General features: G+C 40.0%; 1 protein-coding gene across 1 annotated transcript in view; it reads left to right on the plus strand.

The window, feature by feature from the left end:
- Nucleotides 1-22005, plus strand: part of PECR (peroxisomal trans-2-enoyl-CoA reductase) — a gene marked incomplete at its 3' end in the record, with an annotated part of 50072 nt that continues 28067 nt past the window's right edge. The window contains 5 exon segments of the mRNA XM_082658264.1: nt 1-181; nt 7535-7668; nt 12481-12557; nt 14926-15022; nt 17268-17378. Coding sequence (XP_082514390.1) covers nt 103-181; nt 7535-7668; nt 12481-12557; nt 14926-15022; nt 17268-17378 — 498 coding nt within the window. The 5' untranslated portion in view covers nt 1-102.

Genomic DNA, 22005 nt, shown 5'->3' on the forward strand with positions numbered 1-22005 from the left:
TCCGGCATATTTATAAGGCGGCGTGGGCCCATTGACTTAACCTGGCCTACGCTTTATCACTCAAATGTCCTGTGGCCGTGAGTTTGCCTGGCAGCAGGCTTGATGCAGCACCAAGTGGCCATCGTCACCGGCGGGGGTACGGGCATCGGAAAGGCCATCGCGACCGAGCTCCTGCATCTAGGTGCGTGAGCAGGCCTCTGGGCTAGGTTACTCAGAGCGAGAGAGCCTTAGAAGCTGGCGGAACCTGGGGTCGGGAGCCAGGGGGCCAGAGGCGGGCTTAGGAGAGCGTGAAGTTGCAAAGCAAAGGAAGTGTAGCTGTGGGCGAAATTTAAACCGCGAGGGAGAGTGGAGAGAGGGGAGTTCTAAGAAAAGTTGTGGAGAAGCGGTGGATGATGAACCACTATTTGTAAACTAAAGGGAAAATTTAGAGCCAAAGATACTGTGTCCGAGGTGGGGATTAAGGAGACGTGTGGAATCATGCTATGGAACTAATTATGGATGTGAATTTAAAATTAATTCTTTCTAGGGAATTCCCTGGCGATCTAGTGGTTAGGACTCAGGGCTTTCCTGCCGGTGGGCCTGGGCTGGATCCCTGGGCGGGGAACTAAGATCCCACAAGCCGTGCTGCTGGGCCAAATAAATAAATAAATTCTATTTATTGCCTAATGAATGATTAAGAAACATGGGAAGACTTCATTTAACTGGAAAAGGTAAAAGTCTCCCATCATATAATCTTCTCGAATCTCTTGTAATATTTACCTTAACTTGGGTGAAGGGAGGACTTGATAAGCAATAAACAAGGAAAGAAACCACAAAAGGGAAAATAGATAAATATGAAGGTGTATATCCTCATTGAATTAAAAAATATATGTGAATAAAGTTTGAAGGAACATGAAGAAAAACATTTACAATGTACAATAAATTTATTATATAAAGAGATTTCATAAATAAATAAGGAAAAGATCTAACAACTGATAGAAAGATAGGCTTCTGATATGGGCCAAGCATTTTAAATCAAGAACTAAAAAAAAAGCAGTAAGTATATGAAAAACTAGTCAACTTTTTTGGCAATGAAATGCAAAATATAGCAATAAAAAGGTGCCATTGGTTTTTTAACAGAATTTTAAAACATTGGGGAAAATGAAAGTGTTGATGAGGAAGTGAGAAGGGAGGCAAGAATGTAAATTATTACAAGCTTTCTAGAGGTCAGTTTGGGAAAAAAAATCCAAAAGTATTAACAGTATTTGTGCTGTATGACCTAGTAATTCCTCTCTCAGGAATTTACTCTTCGGAAATAATCAGGGACAAGCACGGATTTGTGTACAAGAATGTAGTGTTGAATAGTGAAACATGATAAGGGAAAAGACTAAATCAGTAACAATGAAATATGCTGCTATTTAAACATCTTGCTATTGAAGATTTTGTTGTCAAATGCATACCATATAATTGAAAAAATCAGAATTCTAAACAAAATAGAGCATTCCAATTTAATTGTTAATGAAAAATATATATGCAGAAGAAGACTGAAAAGAAGTTTGTAATATTGTTATCAGCAACTACTTTTTCTGGAAATGATTTGAATGATGAGTCGTTAAACTGTACTCATTTTTCAAATTTTTTTTAATGAACATGTAAGTTGTCTTTGCTTACCATTGTGTTTCTCATGCCCGGCACAGCATATGAACTTAAAAAAAGTATGTTGAAAAAAAGGAAAAAATACATCTTAATAAGAAAAAAAAAGAAAATTAGCATTTCTTAATCTGACCCTGGTGTAGCTTCATCACCATTACTACCCACTTTACTTCCAACACCAAAACTCTAACCCTGTTCAGGAAAATCCATTAGAAAAGTAGAATCGGTTATCATTTTCTGTGAAGGTCAGATACCAGGCTTCACAGCAGATTGGTCAGATCCTGGTTCAACCTTCCAATGTACTTAAAAAAAAAGTAATGTATTGGAAATGCATTTCCTTCAGTGAAAGAGTATACAAATAATTTTTACTCTGACTTGCTCAGCTTTATTTTTTTATTCCAGGATTAATGGCTGTTTCCTGAAAATTGTTATAGAAACCTAAATTGGGCAAATAAAATAAAATGTTAGCCAATCCAGTTTCCAGTGAGAAGGCTCCTATTTTTTGGTGTGAATTACAAGTTGGATTTTGAGGCATGCTTTTTAAAAATAAATTTATTTATTTTATTTATTTATTTTTGGCTGCGTTGGGTCTTCGTTAATGTGCGCAGGCTTTCTCTAGTGGTGGCGAGCGGGGGCTACTCTTTGCGCGCTGCAGTGCGTGGTCTTCTCACTGCGGTGGCTTCTCTTGTTGCGGAGCATGGGCTCTAGGCATGTGGGCTTAAGTAGTTGTGGCGCGCGGGCTCAGTAGTTGTGGCTCGCGGGCTCTAGAGTGCAGGCTCCGTAGCTGTGATGCACAGGCTTAGTTGCTCTGCGGCATGTGGGATCTTCCCAGACCAGGGCTCGAACCCGTGTCCCCTGCCTTGGCAGGCGGATTCTTAACCACTGCGCCACCAGGGAAGTCCGAGGCATGCTTTTTTGTTTGTTTGTTTTGTTTTTGTTTTTGCTGTACGTGGGCCTCTCACTGTTGCGGCCTCTCCCGTTGCGGAGCCTGTGCTCCGGACGCGCAGACTCAGCGGCCGTGGCTCATGGGCCCAGCCGCTCCGCAGCATGTTGGATCTTTCCGGACCGGGGCACGAACCTGTGTGGACTCTCAACCACTGCGCCACCAGGGAACCCGCCGAGGCATGCTTTTTAAAGTGATTATTGTGTTGTCTTTCACATCCAAATGATTTTGACTGTTCCTTTTCTGAGAGGATGCTGAAAGCCCTAGCTCACAAGGGCAGGATGTAGGGAACAGAATTGAAACCCTCTTCCTCTATTTGACAGATGCTCTTAGACCAGAGGAGTCCTGATTCCATCAAAGAATATTGAACCTAAGACCATTCACATTGAATTCAAGCTAAATCCTTGCCTCTGTCCTCAAGTTAGTCATTCTCTTTCTGTTGACAGTGGGTGAAATGAAAGTAGGAATTGCAAGTGGAAATTGTGAGGCAAGACAGCACTCTTTCTTGCTCTGGTGACTAGGCTCTTATCAACACCAGGGACCTAGAAGGTGCTTACATATAGCACTCTGAGTTGAAGATTGAAAGGAATCAGTATCAGCCCAAGCAGAAAAGCAATATATTTGGCTACAAATGCCTCTGATGTGGAAATAACTCATTATTTGCTAGTTACTTCTGTACCTTGTTCTAAGTAAGTTTATCAAGCTTTCTGAATTTCTCTAGCAACTCATATAAACAACAAAAAAAGTCCATCTAAATCATTTAGCGTAAGGGTGAGGAGAAGGATATCGTCTAATAATTTTCTAGTTTATTATAAAATAAGAGCATTGCAATAAATTCAGGTAGTATGGAAGTATATAAAAGAAAAAAATGAGCTTTCCCATTCTGCCCATCTCCTAAATCCCTTTCCTGGTGATTTTCTATGAGTCACCCACATGCACACATATACACTTGTGTGTATTTTGTTATTTACAAAACTGTGACTGTAGTATTACTGTTCTGTAATTTTTTCTTTCCATGCTAGTGCATATAGTAGTACTTCATTCTTCTCAAAGTTATATAGTATTCTATTGTATGGATATGCAACAACTTATTTAACCATTCCTTTAATGGAAATTTAGGTTTCTGGTTCTACCCAGCACTGCAGCATTCCGCCTTGTAATACTTTTGCCCCCTGGTTCAAGTTTATATAGCAGTTAAAATAAATAGCCTTTTAAAGTTGTGTCCCAGTATAGCTCTGCTAATATTAGATAACTTTCCTGAAGCCTTCAGGGTTTAGATAGTAATTAGTGATAATTTAGTAAGCTTCTAATTCGATAATTCCTGTGAATAATCCTATTTATATTTTCATTATATCTCTTATTTGAGGCCTTGGACAAAGTCAGGCATTAATCACCTTAGTATTCTTGAGGATTTTTTTTTTTTAATGAGGCTTAACTTCTTAATGTGGATTCAGGAAGAGTTGTAGATGTCAGATTTCCATGCCTTGTCAGCCTGTGCTCTGCTCTGGGAACTAGAGCAGTTAATGCCCATCTTTAAGGCAGAAAGATCGGAGAAAAGAAGGTGATGGGCAGAGGCAGTGGCTAATCCAGGGGACCTTGTTTCTCCTTTCCGTTTTATTAATGAGATTAGCTATTCCTCCTAATTCAGGGAAACCTGGCTGAGGGTTGGACCTGGGCTAGAAATGTGTATTTCAATTCTTTCCCCACCTGGGAGTAGAAGCTTCCTCCTGGAAACAGAAGAAGAAAGGAATAACGGTTCTCCTAACAGTATAATATATGCTTTGTTGAAAATTATACATCAATTTTTAAAAATAAATTTATTTATTTATTTTTGGCTGCGTTTGGTCTTCGTTGCTGCGCACTTCTCTAGTTGTGGCGAGGGGGCTACTCTTTGTTGAGGTGCATGGGCTCCTCATTGCGGTGGCTTCTCTTGTGCGGAGCACAGGCTCTAGGCATGCGGGCCTCAGTAGTTGTGGCATACCAGTTCAGTAGTTGTGGCTCACGGGCTCTAGAGCTCAGGCTCAGTAGTTGTGGCACATGGGCTTAGTTGCTCCATGGCATGTGGAATCTTCCCAGACCAGGGCTTGATCCTGTGTCCCCTGCATTGGCAGGAGGAGTCTTAACCACTGCACCACCAGGAAAGTCCTATACATCAATTTTGATAAGTTGAATTCTATTTTAAAGTTAGTCTTGTCTTGCAAGGAATTCATGGTGAATCTTTTTAATATTTGCTTTATAAAGCTCTCAGATTGCCTATCAGAATTTCCAAAAGTTGTCTGCATTTGTAACTCACTAAATTATAACCTAATCTTGAAAAATAGTTTTTTAAAGTGCCTTATTTTAATATGCAGAAGCTACCTCATCACGTACAACTAGAAAGGTTGTGGTCAAACAGAGAGCCATTTTTCTCTTTACCTTTCTAAGTGTCATTTATTCCATACATGAATATTGAATGTGGACTGTTTGTGAGTGTAATAATTACAATGACAGGGTCCCAGTCCTCCAGGAGATGATGGTGAGTGGGGGGAGACTTAACTATCATACAATACTGGTTTAAATGCTGTATTAGAGTGAGGTCAGGGATATGGGAGCATGTAGAAGGAGCTGCCAATCTGGGCTCAGTGAGGGAGAGGAAGGAGGGTCGTCAACATAGTTGTGATTATCAATATAGTTCGCTTTAAATCTGCCATATACATCTGGGCTTCCCAGAGGTGGTGAGGCTCTTCCCTCTCTCTGTTTCAAGGCTGTCTTGGCACGTATTTCTGCCTTTTATATTTGTACATGAAAAGAAGGAAGCATTCTCTTTAGGATAAACTAACATGTGAGGCAACAATGAGCAATAAGGTTCAGGATTACTTAGTAAGATAAATGAATAGTCCAGTGTCTCATAGCTTAATATTTTTACTTAAGGAAAGCACTGGTGGAGTGTCAGCATTCCCATGGGTAGCTCTTCCTTTTATAACTCCATTTACGTACAATTCTAATTTCACTTTCAGTGTTACCAATTTTTATTTCTTTGTTGCACTTTCATCTTTGTTGGCCAGTCTCTCCTTCAGTCATTGGTTTTTGTAAAATGTCACATGGGTTTATCATTGGGAGACAAGGAGGCAACACAGCTGCATTCTTTGCCGTCTGTACACAATTGAAGAACAGATGCACAGTGGCCAATCACTTACAGACAGTGAAAGAAGTGAAACAATTAGTCACTGACAGTGATGTGCATCTGTTATTCGCATGCTGGTCTGTGGATTTGTACTGGTGGTACAGTTTATATTTTATGCAATTACTCACAGTTAATCTGCCATGGTAACTGGAATCTCAACAGTGTTGTTGGGGGTCTGGTGTTATTTAAACTAAGGTAACTGAAATTAGCGTGTATTAGAGCCGAGCAAAACAAGGACTGCGGATACTTCTACTTCACCCTTCCTGGACATTGTGTAACAATTAAATGCTCATACATTTTATTTCTACATATGTTATAAAGCCTACAATACACTGATATCATTTTTACTTTAAACAGTCACTACCTTTTAGAGAGATTGAATAGAAATAAGAAAAGACTTCATATCTACTTTATTGACGCACATAATTACCATTTCCAGTTCTCTTTCTTCTTTTGTAGATTTAGATTTTCATCTGGTATCATTGTCCTTCTGTTTGAAGACCTTCCTTTAATCTTTTTGTAGTGCAAGTCTACTTTAATGAATTCTTCTGGATATCATATGTGTGAATAAGTCTTTAATTTGCCATTACTTTTTTTTTTTTTTTTTTTTTGCTGTACGCGGGCCTCTCACTGTTGTGGCCTCTCCATTGCGGAGCACAGGCTCCGGACGCGCAGGCTCAATGACCATGGCTCACAGGCCCAGCCGCTCTGCAGCATGTGGGATCTTCCCGGACCGGGGCACGAACCCGCGTTCCCTGCATCGGCAGGCAGACTCTCAACCACTGCGCCACCAGGGAAGCCCTGCCATTACTTTTGAAAGCTATTTTCACTGGGTAAGAGTTCTAGGTTCCAAAACTCCCACCGCCACCCGCATCCCCAGTACTTTCAAGATATTCCACTATCTTCTGGCTTGCATTGTTTCTGAAAAGAAGTGTTCTGTCTTCCTTGTCTTTTTTGTGTTCTTTTCCTCTGGCTGCTTTTAATATTTTTCTCTTTATCATTGGTTTATTTAATTATGTCATCAGTCCATTCCTGGGCCTGTTTTTATTAATTTGCTTTTCTCCTCATTCTGGGTTGTATTTCCCTGCTCCTTTGTATGCCTTGTGGCTTTTTGTTGGATGCTAGACATTTGAATTTTACCTTGTTGCAGGCTAGTTTTTTTTGTATTCTTATAAATATTGCTGAACTTTGTTCTGTGATGCAATTAAGTTACTTGGAAACAGTTTGAAAATTTTTAGAGCTTGGGAACAATCTTTCCCCAGCCTCAGATTGTTTCCTTACTCGTATGTACTGATCAGTGCTCAGCTGAAGATCTGAGGGAACTCTACGGATCTCTGGAGTTCTCCCCCTGTGTACCTCCTTTCTCTCTGTGCCCTGTGTAATCTAGCTGTCTTGGCCTCCCTGGACTCCCAACTTCATCTCTTCTACCCAGGAGACTGCTGGGCTCTGAATGGGTTCCTCCTCCCTATGTTGCAGCCTGAAGACTCTCTCTAGGCAGCAATCTGGAATAATAATAGGGCTCACATTGTTTGTGTTCACTCTCTGGGATCACTAGCCTGTGCTACTTGATATCCAGTGCCTGGAAATCATTATTGCGTATATTTTGTTCAGTTTTTTAGTTGTTTTGGGCTGGAGGGTAAGTTCAGTTCCTATTACTCCATCTTGACCATATGCAGAAGTCCTAATTCATCTGTTTTTACAAGAACATATGAAACATTTTCTAAACATTATTACTTTCAGAACTTGGACAACCAGTGAAAACATATTTAGTTGTTCTTTGGCTGTTGTCTCCTCAGGGTTTAATGTGGTCATTGCATCCCATGAGTCTGATAGATTAAAATCTGCTGCAGATGAACTGAAGGCCTGTCTGCCTCCTACCAGCCAGGCTCAAGTCACTCCCATAAAATGGAACATCTGTAATGACAAGGAGGTAAAGCAAATCTATCTTTGTTTTTTTTAATTTTATTGTAGTATAGTTGATTTACGACGTTGTGTTTAATTTCTGCTGTCACCAAAGTGACAGTTATACAGATACATATTCTTTTTCATTTTCTTTTCCATTGTGGTTTATCACAGGATATTGAATATAGTTCCCTGTGCTATACAGTAGGACCTTGTTGTTTATCCATTTTATATGTAATAGCTTGCATCTGCTAATCCCAAACTCCCAATCCTTCCCTCCCCCTTGGCAACTACAAATCTGTTCTCTATATCTGTGAGTCTGTTTTTGTTTCATAGATATATTGATTAGTGTTTTATTTTAGATTCCACATATATGTGATGTCATATGGTATTTGTCTCTCTTTCTTAGTTCACTTAGTATGATAATCTCTAGATCCATCCATGTTGCTGCAAATGGCATTATTTCATTCTTTTTTTTTTTTTTTTTTTTTGCGGTATGCAGGCCTCTCACTGTTGTGGCCTCTCCCACTGCAGAGCACAGGCCCCGGACACGCAGGCTCAGCGGCCATGGCTCACGGGCCCAGCCGCTCCGCGGCATGTGGGATCTTCCCGGACCGGGGCACGAACCCGTGTCCCCTGCATCAGCAGGCGGACTCTCAACCACTGCGCCACCAGGGAAGCCCCATGGCTTTATATTCTTAGTATCTCTAAATCAAAGGTCTTGCAGACACTTCCAGCCTCATCTTTGTTCAACTGGTCGTATACAGTTCTGTATTAATTGTGATACAGGATGAGCTGCTGAAGTGTAGAGATCCATAAAAAAGAGGAGCTTGAATAAGATAGTTGACTTCTCCCTCACATAAAAACTCAAGGTATATAGTCCAGGGATAGTATGGTAGTTCCATAATCATTAGGGAATAAGGATCCTACTTCTTGCTTTACTATCTTTGACATATGGTTTCCATCCCATGGTCCAAAATGGCTGCTCCAGTTCCTGTCATTGTAACTGCATTCCAGACAGTAGGAATGAGGAAAAATGTAATACTCACTCTTTCTTTTTAACAGCACCATCTGGAAGTGGCACCATTACATTCACTGACATTCATCATCAGCTAGAACTCAGTTAAACGATCATACCTACCTATAAGGGATACTGGGAAATAGAATCTTTAGGTGAGTAGCTATGTGCCTCAGTACAAATTCAGTTTCTATGTAAGAAGAGGAGAATGAGTGTTAGGAGGTGGCTTGTAGTCTCTAACCCACCCTTCATAGCTCAGCACTTCAACACTTTCCAGCATTCAAGTCAACAGTCTCTTACCAACCTGAGGTTCCTTGCCAACAGCCATTAATTAGATACCTGCAGAGTCTAGATTCAGTTATGATTTTTATTAGCCAGAATTGAATTAAAGAATACAGGGCCTCGGGTTTTTGTTTTGTTTTGTTTTTACTTTAAACAATGGGACTTAGCTTTTGGTTTTGAAAACAAGGAATATGAAACATACATTTTTCTGTACCATAATAATAACAGTGAAAAACTGAAAACCATTTAAATATCCTAGAGTAAAATATTAGTTGAGTGAAGTTTTATACATCTACAGGATAGAGTACTATGCAGCCACTAAAAATATAGGTATAAAAATATACTTCTCAATATGAAAAGAGATTCCCAGACATCGAGTGAAAAGCAGGTTATAAAACATTCTATCCAGCATGATCACATTTCTGCAAAAAACAGTAATACTTATATATGGCTGTATATGAATAGACGTAATTCTGAAGGAGTTCATACCAAAATACTGACATATTATCTCTGGGAGGTAAAATTACATATTATTTTCATCTTTTTGCGTATCTGCTTTTTCTAGTTTTTCTAAAATGAACATGTATTTTTTATGTAATTAAAATGCTTTAAGTCATGACTACCCTGAAGTTCCAGGTTTTTCAACTTGTACTCTTTGACACAATATGCTATTGTTAAAGACTTGTGGGAACATCCACATATAAATTACTGGTGAATTTAGACTTTCCTATAGCCTTTAATTATTCATTTTACTAATATAGGAATTTCTTTCTCCCAGTTTATTTTTGGAAACCTCTTGAATGTGTGAAAAAGTTAAAGAAATAATACAATGAACTCCTATTAGGCATACCTCGTTTTATTATGTTTTGCTTTATTGCACATCGAGCAAGTCTGCCAGCACTGTTTTTCTAACAGCATTTGCTTACTTTGTGTCTCTGTGTCACATTTAGGTAATTATGGCAATATTTCAAATTTTTATTATATTTGTTATGATGATTTGTGGTCAGTGATCTTTGATGTTACTATTGCAAAAAGATTACGACTTGCTGAAGGCTCAAATGATGGTTAGCACTTTTTAGCAATAAAATATTTAAAAATTAAGGTTGTACATTATTTTTTATACATAATGCTATCGCACATTTAATAGACTATAGTTTAGTGTAAACATAATTTTCATATGCACTGGGAAACAAAAAAATTTTCTTAATTCACTGTATTGCAATATTGCTTTATTGTGGTGGTCTGGAACTGAACCTGCCGAAATCTCCAAGCTGTGTCTGTATACCTTTCATTTAGATTCACCAAGTGCTAACATTTTGCTGCATTTGCATTCTCTCTCTGTGTCTTTCCTCCCTCTCTTCCTCCCTCCCATCTCTGGAGCTCGTTTAGGCGGTGCTCTGAATCCCCTCTCCTCACGCACCCCGAAACAATTGTCTTCTTGCCTCTTCGGCAGGTCCAGACTTTCCCAGACTCCCTCCCGGCCAGCTGTGGCGCACTAGCCCCTTCAGGCTGTGTTCACGCCGCCAACCCCAGTCCTCTCCCTGCGCTCCGACCTCCGAAGCCCGAGCCTCAGCTCCCAGCCCCTGCCCGTCCCGGTGGGCGAGCAGACAAGCCTCTCGGGCTGGTGAGTGCTGGTAGGCACAGGTCCTCTGTGCGGGAATCTCTCGGCTTTGCCCTCCGAACCCCTGCGGCTGTGCTCTCCTCTGCGGCCCGAAGCTTCCCCCTCCGCCACCCGCAGTCTCCGCCCGCGAAGGGGCTTCCTAGTGTGTGGAGGTCTTTCCTCCTTCACAGCTCCCTCCCACTGGTGCAGGTCCCGTCCCTATTCTTTTGTGTCTGTTTTTTCTTTTTTCTTTTGCCCTACCCAGGTACGTGGGGAATTTCTTGCCTTTTGGGAAGTCTGAGGTCTTCTGCCAGCATTCAGTAGGTGTTCTGTAGGAGTTATTCCACATGTAGATGTATTTCTGATGTATTTGTGGGGAGGAAGGTGATCTCCACGTCTTACTTCTCCGCCATCTTGAAGGTCCCCCCCTCCCCGAAAGTCCCACTTCTATGTTTTTTAGCTGATACTCTTCCATAAAAAGACTTTTGGTTACACCACAACCATCACTTCTCCCTATATATGTTATTACTATTATTAACTTTTTTAGTATACCACTATGGAATCAAGGATTTCTTTTCAAATTCATTGTTTCAAATGCACACATTGTCTCACATTTAATAGAAATTTGTGTTTCTGTGTTTCGCTATTACAAATAATTCTGTAATGAATAACACTGTAAATATTTGTTTCATATTTGTGGAGGTATATATTTAGGGTATATCCGGGAAGTTGGACCGCTGGGTGAAGAGTAAATGCATCCTGTTAGGCATTTGCAAGTTTCTTTGTTTTTCGGCTGCGCTGTGTGGCATGCGGGATCTTAGTTCCCCAACCAGGGATGGAACCCATGCCCCCTGCACTGGGAGTGTGGAGTCTTAACCACTGGACTGCTGGGGAGGTCCCTGCAAGTTTCTTTGCATTTTGCACTCCATCGTCAATGAATGAGAATGCCTGTTACTCACAGCCTCACCAAAAATGTGTCATGTCAATTTCTGGACAACTCTGATGGGCAAGAAATGATATCCCAGTGCAGCATCTTTTCATTTGTTGAAAGGCTACCTGGATATCTCTTGTGTGTGTGTGTTTGAATTGTATTGCTGTCTTTGCACGTGTTTCTCTGGGGTCCTGATCATTTTCTGACATTGTCATTGTCGTCTAAGAATAGTCCAATTTCCATTACAATCTGTGCAGAGGAGCTTAGACTGACCTGCTGATCTTTTGGGTCATTGTCAATAATTACAAGGGCAAGAGATGGGCCAAAAAGCAACTCATATCTCCCATGGAGAGAGAATTGATGGCCCAAATGCCTATCAGTGAGTGAATGAATAAACAGATCATGGTATATATGTATAATGTGCTACTCAGAAATGAAAAGGAGTGAACTGTTGATTCATGCAGCAATGTGGATAAATCTGAAAATAATTATTCTGAGTGAAAGAAGCCAGATAGAAAAGAGCATGTATGTATGATTTCATTTATATGTTTAAGTCCTAGAAGCATTGAAAAAAAATTGTTAGTGCTAGATTCACTGAGAGTTAGATATTATTCTGCCTCCTATTCATAAATTACGGGAAGAAAATGAAGCAGTGTGACAGCCTTTAGGGTGGTTTATCGCTCATAATCTCTTCCTTCACACAGTGTAAGACATTTCAAATCATATCTGATACACAAATAAGGCCTTAGTATTTCAGAAGATTTTCTCAGTGAAAGAATGGCTGTGAGACGTTATTCAGATGGCAAAATGAAATCTCATGGAACTCCTAGTCTAGATAAATGCCCTTCCTTCTCTTCTGGGCTTTTGCTTCAGAAAAGTGGCTGGAACAATGCCTCATGCGACATAGTCACCATCCTGCCACTGAATCGTCCACCATCTGTTCTGTTTTGATGGGGGTCACTTTTTTCTCCTGGAAGGGGAGTTTTTACAAACCTTGTGGTCCATTCAGGCATCTCATCCACCTGGACCTCCCAGTAATGCTAGCCGGAATCAAATCCTTCAGAACCCAGGACTACTGGATAAGCCGTAAATCTCTCTGGATAAACTCTCTGCTTTTTCCTCACAAATGTCCCCAATTTTTTTTTAATCCTCAGAGACAGAGAGATTAGGATGTGCTGTTTCAAGATCCAGAGTAACTTTCAGTTTCTGTGTAATTCTCTGCAGTGCCAAATACTGCAGAGGAAGGCCGTCTCCTTCCTTCCTTATGGAACGAACAGAGAGCTGGGCGCTTCAGGCTTTCACACCTGTCATGGGTGGTCTCGACATCCAGCAGCACTTTCCCTTCTGACATCACACTCTTCTCTGCCAACTTCTTTAGTAGATCTTTGAGTGTGGAGATGTAGTCTGAAAATGTTATTGTGTCTGCATTGAGTTTGTATTAAATGTCCTTCTCGGCTAACCTTGAGAACTGTGTAGGGGAGGATAAATAATTTTCCCTCTGCCCTTCTGAGCTCTTAGCTGAGACTCCTGTAATAAAAGACAGATGAACAGGAGAAAAACAAATGGAAGTTTATTCACACGTATACCTCATGTATACATGGGAGGTACCCAGGGAAAAATGAGCAACTGCCTGTCGTGGCTTCCAATTCAGGATTAAATACTATCTTAATAGGGAAAGGGGAGAGGGGATATAGGCCTCTTGGGGTGGGGAGTATATGATTTTTAGGAAAGATGAATGGGTCCTTTGAAAAACGGATGGAGGTATGAGAGTTGGTGACAAAGTTTGTCCGCATGTGGTGTCGACATCTAGTCTCCCATCATGTGACAACAGTCAGCCTTCCCTGGTTGATGAGACTCCCAGGGAGGGAATTTATGGCACTGCGTTCCTTTTAGCCGATGAGGGGGGTTCAGAGAAAGCCTCTCGCTGCATTTGCTGTGTTTCAAGTGCCCACAGCTGAAAATAATCAATATACCATCGCAGCAGCACATTCGGGTGGCATCCCACTCCGTTCAACGGCCTCTCGCTCACATTCAACAAACTGGTCCAGGTGCTCAAATTCAGAGAGTAATTTCTGTCTCTGATTTTCCAACTCCCTCTCTCTCCCCCTCCCTCCATCCCCCCCCCACCCCAATCCTAGTAGTTTTCTTTCTTGGGTGGCTGTTTCTGAACACCTGCCACTTTCTTCAGGGTCACTGCTGAGCCTTTTCCTATGATGAGAGGCAGGACCTCATATGGTGGCCCTGGTGGTCAGGGGATGAGTGCAAGGGGACAAACACCTCTAGGTTCTCCTCACAGAAAATTGTCCAAACTCGACTATGTTTCCTGCATATGCTCATCTGTTCTGCCCCTGCCTCTTGCTCCTGGTGATGTGAAGCTGTGTGTTCACCATCGTGTCATCCTGTCCAGCTGGGCATTACTCCAGAAGGGCCCCTCCTAGCATTGGTGGCAAGCAAGGAAACCTGTCCTATAAATCCACCCAGGACTGTTGGATGCAGAGTGGCACAAGTGGTGGCCACGTTTGATGGTGATGAGGTTGCCCAGGTAATTCTGGCAGATGGAGCGGTTGGTTTCTGCCTGGAGTCCTGCCAGGGCTTTTGCAGCCAACATGGGGACTGAGGGGGACTTTCTTCAGGAACATGGGGCTATGGAGGTACTCTCTAGTGAGGAGTGGGTACACCCCCAGATCTCACGTACTTGGTTCTGAGGACCTTTTAATTAGAAATTCTAAGCCATAGTATGTCTATACCTTTTTGCACCATATGGATACAGACCTAAGTATTTTTTTTTTTTTTTTTGTGGTACACGGGCCTCTCACTGTTGTGGCCTCTCCCGTTGTGGAGCACAGGCTCTGGACGCGCAGGCTCAGCGGCCATGGCTCACGGGCCCAGCCGCTCCGCGGCATGTGGGATCTTCCCGGACCAGGGCACGAACCCGTGTCCCCTGCAATGGCAGGCGGACTCTCAACCACTGCGCCACCAGGGAAGCCCCAGACATAAATATTTGAACCTCTTCTCTGGAAACATATTAAAATTAATTTAAATTTTTTTATGTCTAGAAATTCTGTTGATACTATTGCTAGCCTGAAGTATGAATTTCATATCCCTTATTATCTAAAATTGATTAAAAAAATAACCACACTTGTAACCCTCAAAATTACCAGTTTGTTTGTTTTCTTCCGTAATTAGAAGTTCTTCAAAATATTCCTCTTATGCACATGATGATTTGGGGGATCTTATGTGGGCCTTGACTTACGTGAGATTTGTTTGACTGTCAGATAGTTGTGGTTTTGCTTTAATATTGAAGGACCTGGTTCTTTCTTATGGTTCAGACAGGGACTCATAACAAGAACATTGTTGTGGGACTCTGACAGGTCATTGGTACACCTATCAATTTAGTTAAGGGAGACATACTCAACAGAAGCTGATTGTCATGTTTGTATTTTGTCTTTTAAAGGCATAGTGGAGCTGCCAGAGAAGGTGTTTACAACCTCACCAAATCCTTAGCGGTGGAATGGGCCAGCAGTGGAATAAGGATCAATTGTGTTGCCCCTGTAGGTAAATGTTCAATATGAAAGCTGTTGACAAATTGTGTTCTTCCGATTCCATTTGTGTTGTTAATAGAGGTATTTGTTAATATGCATGTATACTAGAAAAGATTGGCTTTTAAAAATAGATAAAACCAGAAAGAAGTATTCTTTGATTTACAACCAGATTGTCAAGAAGGTTAAGTTAAGCCAATGATTCTCACTCCTGGCTGTGTATTAGAATCATCTGTGAAATAAAAAAATAGTGGTATATAAGCTTGACTCCAAACTATGGAATCCAGGTGTTGGTATTTTTTTAAGCTGATTCAATTGCACAGAGAAGGAAATTCAAGTTCACCCTGAAGGTTGAGAATCGCTGCCTTGAATGAATTTTTCTAGATTATCTTGTTATTTCTTGGTATATCATTAATCCTTTATTAGGAGAGAGAGAAACTTAAAGTCAAAGTTCTAGGAAGGAATTTCCAGTTGAAGATCAACTATAAGTCAAGGGGAAATTTCTCTGAAACATAATGTAAATGATAGGGAAAAAAATAACAATTTGTTCAGCTTTAAACACTGTCATATTATGTGAAGTAAGACATAGCTTAAGCTTCCTTGGGGATTACATATTGGCCGTGTACTCCAAGAGAGATAATAAATGAAACATCTCACACATCCTGCAAAACTCAGCTCAAATTCATTTCTCTGTGATGATTCCTGGTCATTGCTAAGATAGTAATCATCCCTGAATCTGAAACTCTGTAATATCTGGGGGGTATTACCTATGATCTATCTATATAGTATCCATAGATATTGTTATCTATGCTACTCAGTGGGAACTAAGCATGAACTGACTTGTAGATGTTAGAGAAATCTCATCTCTAACAAATGCAGGTTCCTAGTCAGAAACTTCACATACCTTCAATGCTTTGGGTCTGACATTACCTTATCTACCTTACTCTCAAATATTTATAGAGTAAATTAGATATAGTTCCATTCTGAATGTTGATACTTCGGAATACTGGCCTCCAAATGTGTATTTCTTGATAACCTTTAATGATGTGTTTGTGTTATAAGCACAATACTAAAGTCAGGTTTGTCCTCCACAGATGTTTTTAGGTTTAATGTCTAAACCTTAATACTACTGGAAGATTCCATCCTCTTTATTTATTTATTTTAAAAATTTATTTATTTATTTTTGGCTTTGTTGTGTCTTCGTTGCTGTGTGCGGGCTTTCTCTAGTGGTGGCGAGCAGTGGTTACTCTTTATTGCAGTGCGTGGGCTTCTCATTGTGGTGGCTTCTCTTGTTGCCAAACACCAGCTCTAGGTGCGCAGGCTTCATTGGTTGTGGCTCGTGGGCTCAGTAGTTGTGGCTCGCGGGCTCTAGAGCTCAGGCTCAGTAGTTGTGGTGCACGGGCTTAGTTGCTCTGCGGCATGTGGGATCTTCCCAGACCAGGGATCAAACCCGTTTCCCCTGCATTGGCAGGCGGATTCTTAACCATTGTGCCACTAGGGAAGTCCCAATTCTATCCTCTTAATAAAAGGTTACAAATTGTTTAATTGGAAACCGGTATATTACCCCAGTATTGTTTGGAGTAATTAATACTGCCAAGTTTCTACATCTTACTCTCATTCCTCCTGTTTCCTCCCCTTCTAATAACCTCTGCTGTATATAATTATAAGCCAGTAATAAATAGCTTTATCCTGTGTTAAACAGTTTGTGAGTAATTTTTTTGGCTTTATAAACCATTGAAAGCTACTGAAAGCTGAATAAAAGAATTCTTAAACAATTAAAATTTAAATTTATTTGTATTGGATTTAAGTTTTTTATTTGTGATTTTTCTCTAGGTAAGAAGCCATGAAAATATTGCATTTTCGAAGTCCTGTTTAACCATAGGCCAGTTTTCCATTGTAAAACGTAGAAGCCTTAGTGGAAGGTAAAATAGACTCCCCTGACCCATTGTTCCCAGTTAAGGGCTTCTCTGATCTACTCGTATGATTATGCTTTCAGAAACCAAGTCTTTTATGAAAAAATCTCGAGCTTGGCTGGTTATTATGCGAGGGGAGGTCACAAAGCGAGCATTCAGATAATCCTTTTGAGTAGTGGTTGACTGTACTTCTTTGACCATTTTGAGAAAAATTAATATTAGAAATGTTAACTTTTCTATTAAACTTAAACAACTTGGTATTGGATGACAGACTGTCTTGTTGTCTTTACAATTAAAATTTAATTTTATGTACTTTATTTTTTCCTGTTTTATTTTAAACATAGGGAATCATTTATTCCCAGACTACTTTTAACAACCATGGTCATTTGGCAAAAGACTTATTTGAAGGGTACTTTCAGAAAATCCCAGCTAAAAAACTTGGAGTTCTTGAGGAGGTGATGTATATATCTAACATTGGTTGGAGTTACTTTGTTTTATACTTTGGAGACTGGTAATATTTTGGTGTCCTTTTTAAATAGTCTGGTTGGCTAATAGAGAAGATTGCTCCCATGCTATGAAGCCATTTCCACTGTTCCTTCTGGCTCCCAGGAATCCTATCCTGACGGTGCTTTGAATACTCACAGTAGCATTTATTCAGGAGTGAATGCAGTGTGGATTAAGAGCAGCATGTTTTTATTGTTTCATTGTACTTTTCAGCTACTTTGTTTTATCACGTGGCATTTATGATACACAGAAACGTAAGCAAGTCAGACAATTATGACAAAATGAAGTTCCATACACGATTTCTGTAAGGTGGCCAGTTTTAAGTATGTAAAAATCAATAGCTTTCTTAAATGCCAGCAAGATCAGTCTTAAATTGTAATTTTTTTTAAAAAAAGGAGATCTTTTCCACAATAATAATAAAAATGAAAATACCCAGAGTAAACTTAACTCTAAATGAAAAAATGTTTTTTACTGAAGAACAGAAAAAAAAGACCAGAATAAACACAGACATGTTACATTCCTCAATGGAGAGGCTCAATTTGACTAAAAACAAGTTTCCTTAAATCAGTGTATACATTTAATATATTTTTGGAATTAATATACTGATTCTAAAGTTTGTCTTGAAAAATATTTATGCCAAAACTGCCAAAAATGTTTTGAAAAAGAATAATGAGGGGATATGACCCTCCTGCTACCAAAACATACTATAAAACTATACTTATTTACCACATCGGGGGCTGGTACTAGAAGAGGTTAAAATTAGTGGAATAGAATGGACTCTCGTATCAGTACCATATATATATGGGGAGTTTATAGGAAAAGTAGCATTTCAAATCTGCAAGGAAAGGATAGACCATTCAGCAAAAGTCTTGCAGCAATTGGCTGTTCCTTTAGAAATAGAGCCCCCTATCTCATATCACACGCAAAATGATTTTCAGATATATTTAAGTGCTAAATATAAAAGCAAAGCCATAAAACTCTTAGAGGAAAATGTGTTCTAATTCCTAGAGCTAGCTTTCATTATCAGTTTGATGTATATCTTTCCAAAATTTTACTGTGCATGCTCAAAAATATTTTTATTTACAGACTTTTTTACGAAAGTGGGATTCTACATACGTTTTCTGCCACTCACTATGGATGTAGCATAGTATATTTAATTAGACTCTATTGTTGCACATTGCGATTCTATTTATATTTTTTATACTTCAGTAATTCTGCAGTGAACATCCTTCAATGTAGTCATGCACTCTTGGGTGAGGAGGTAACTTTCTAGAAGCGGAATTCCTGAACTAAAATTGACTTGTATATTAAATTTTAGAAGATACTGTTAAATCCAACATTTGATGAGCGATTTTGAGCAAGGTGCTTGGATTTTTATCCTGAAAACTGAGAGTGATTTTTAAAGACTTTTAATCAAGGGAATGATCTAACTAAATTTTTGTTTTGGAGAGAACACTCCTTCTATTTTATGAACTATATTGCCTATATTTACTGTATTAAAAATTGAAATTGAGAAATTTAAGAAATATTTATGAATTCATTTAAAATCATCTTAGTAAAGGCATTACATGCTATGAATAATATTTTTACTGAAAAATAGCTACATTTTAAAATACAAAAGCAAACTTTGTTTTGCATTTGTTTTACACTTTTTACAAATGGCTTAATAGAAAACAGCTGGACTCACATCTGCTTCTGCATTCAGTCTGTTGCAATATGTTGTTTTGGTTAAAGCATGTGAAGCAAATCTGGCTTTGTGCCAGTTGGAGAAGGGAGGAGTATTTCAATAGCCTTTTTGGGTAATTGTGGATATTCTTCTTTGATACTCAACAAGTGGCAGTTTCTTTTTTTTTTTTTGCGGTACGCGGGCCTCTCACTGTTGTGGCCTCTCTCGTTGCAGAGCACAGGCTCCGGACGCGCAGGCTCAGCAGCAATGGCTCACGGGCCCAGCTGCTCCGCGGCATGTGGGATCCTCCCGGACCGGGGCACGAACCCGTGTCCCCTGCATCAGCAGGCGGACTCCCAACCACTGTGCCACCAGGGAAGCCCCAAGTGGCAGTTTCTTAAAGATTAATTGCAATGTGGAATCTGAAACCATGTCAGTGAACTTTTTTACTCTGTTACATTAAAATTCCTTGGTATTCCTTGCACTTTTACTGGGTCTTTCACCCATAGATGATTTTGTAACATCAGACATTGGTCTTTTGGAAAATATGCGTTCACTGAATTACAGACATCTTCTAAATGTTGACACATAATTCATGATACAGTATCAAAAGTTCACATTTGTTAATATCACCACCAATCTCTTCTGAAAAATCTTCAAGTATTAGAAAACTGTCAAACTCACAGTGACATGTACAACTTTTCCAAAATTCTAGTTTTTACTTGAAAGCTCAAATCTTGTCATTGACAAACACTGTCAGTTGTTTTCAGCTGCTTGAAGTGGCAGTCTCGGTTCATTTTTTGGAAAAAATGTCTGCCAAATACCCAAGTGTGAATAACTATAGCTTGTTAGTCATTCTTTCAAGTAAAAAATGATGTTTCGTAAAAAAAGTGACTAGTTCGGTTCGTAGCTCAAGCACACGTTCTTTCCCCTGAGACAACCTTTATCCTTCCATGTGCAGCACAAGAGCTGAAGGTGTGATTCTCACCTCGTCACACAGGATATTAAAAAGACGTGTACTCAGTAGTTGAGATTAATATGATTAATAATTTTCAGTGCTCATCGAGGACATCTGAAAGTGAAAGAGACTTCCTCCCACCGGGAGTGCTTGCTGGTGACGTATATCATGACTGCTAGTATAATGATCACCACTTCACGTTCGTGCTGAGGCTGCAGCCATTTTTCCCATCACGGCTTTGGCACCATTAGGACAAATGTCAATACAGTGAAAAAGATAGATAAGGACTCAGTATGGTTATGAAAACAGTTTTGACGTCGCAAATCCCCTGAAAAGTTCTTAGATATGCCCAGGGTTTTGCCAACCGTGCTGTGACTAACGTAGGTAATACCTTCAAAAAGTTTGCTTGTAAGGGGAAGAAGAGGTGATGAATTGCCATGGGTTGCAGAATAAGGAGAGCGTTTCAGCCTCTGCTTGACAGGGTCCTAGCATCCCGAGGTCATGTTTCCAAGCTACTCTGATTGCCCCAGCTAATCACTAATGCCCTTTTTGGGGGCAGAACTTTCACAACAGGCTATTGGTGAACTGCTTATCAGTGAGTTGTCTTCTTTTCAGTGACAGTTCCTGGGACTGAGTCAGGAGGGTCAGTGTAGCTGTAGTTTTAAAAGGAACTGCCAGGACTTCTGCGGTGCCCTCAACGTCTCTTAGAAGGGAGCGCAGCACTTGGCAGGCCCTTCAGACGGCTTATACTTACCCTGTACACTCATTTTACAAATTAAGAAATCAAGAGCCAGTGAGGTTCAGTAATTTGCCTAAGGCCATACTCAGGTCATGGTACTAGGATTCAAACCCAAGTCTACTTATTATTGCAGCCCTATTTACAATAGCCAGGACATGGAAACAACTTAAATGTCCAATGACAGATGAATGGATAAAGAAGATGTGGTACATATATACAATAGAATATCACTCAGACATAAAAAGGAACGAAATTGGGTCATTTGTAGAGACGTGGATGGACCTAGAGTCTGTCACACTGAGTGAAGTAAGTCAGAAAGAGAAAAACAAATATTGTATGTTAACGCATATATGTGGAATCTAGAAAAACGGTAGAGATGAACCTATTTGCAGGGCAGGAATAGAGACATAGATGTAGAGAACGGACATGTGGACACGGGGGTGGGGGGAAGAGGAGGGTGGGACGAATTGGGAGATTAGAATTGATGTATGTACACTACCAAGCATGAAATAGATAGCTAGCGGGAACATGCTATAAAGCACAGGAAGCTCAGCTTGGTGCTCTGTGACGACCTAGATGGGTGAGATTGGGGTGGGGGGGGGTGGGAGGGAGGTCCAAGAGGGAGGGGATATAGGTATACATACAGCTGATTCACTTCATTGTACAGCAAAAATGAACAGCAATTGTAAAGCAATTATACTCCAATAAAAATAAATAAATAATAAAATAAAACCCCTGTGATCTTTAATAAACAGAGCTGAAAGTAAACAGATAACTGAGCTAAAAGAGGTGTTACCCACATAGATGACGTGGATACAAGTTGCTAGGCTCCTGTAGTGTTTATTGATTGATAACATGCCCGATTTAGTACTTCAAGTTCATCTGTCAAATGGATTCCATTAAAATGAAAGTTAGGAAGAATCTATCTGAAAGTATTATAATAGTGCTCAATTTGGTAATTTAAAAAATTTTTTTAGTTCATTTTACCTGCATGTTGAGTTCCAAAAGTAAATCAGGTGTCATGAATATTTATGTCTTTTATTAATACCTCACAGGTAGTTTCAGTCCAATTCAGTATTATTTAATGGTGCCTAGTCTGTTGGCAAAACACTGTATTGAGAGCTAGGCAATGAAAAATCCCTTTATTTGAGGGGGAGAGGTGCAAAAAGATTCTTTCCCTCTGTCAGCATTTATTAAGTAGTTATTTTATGCTAA

The sequence above is a fragment of the Grampus griseus genome (assembly GCF_964374135.1).
Source record: "Grampus griseus genome assembly, chromosome: 7".
NCBI classification, from domain to species: domain Eukaryota; kingdom Metazoa; phylum Chordata; class Mammalia; order Artiodactyla; family Delphinidae; genus Grampus; species Grampus griseus.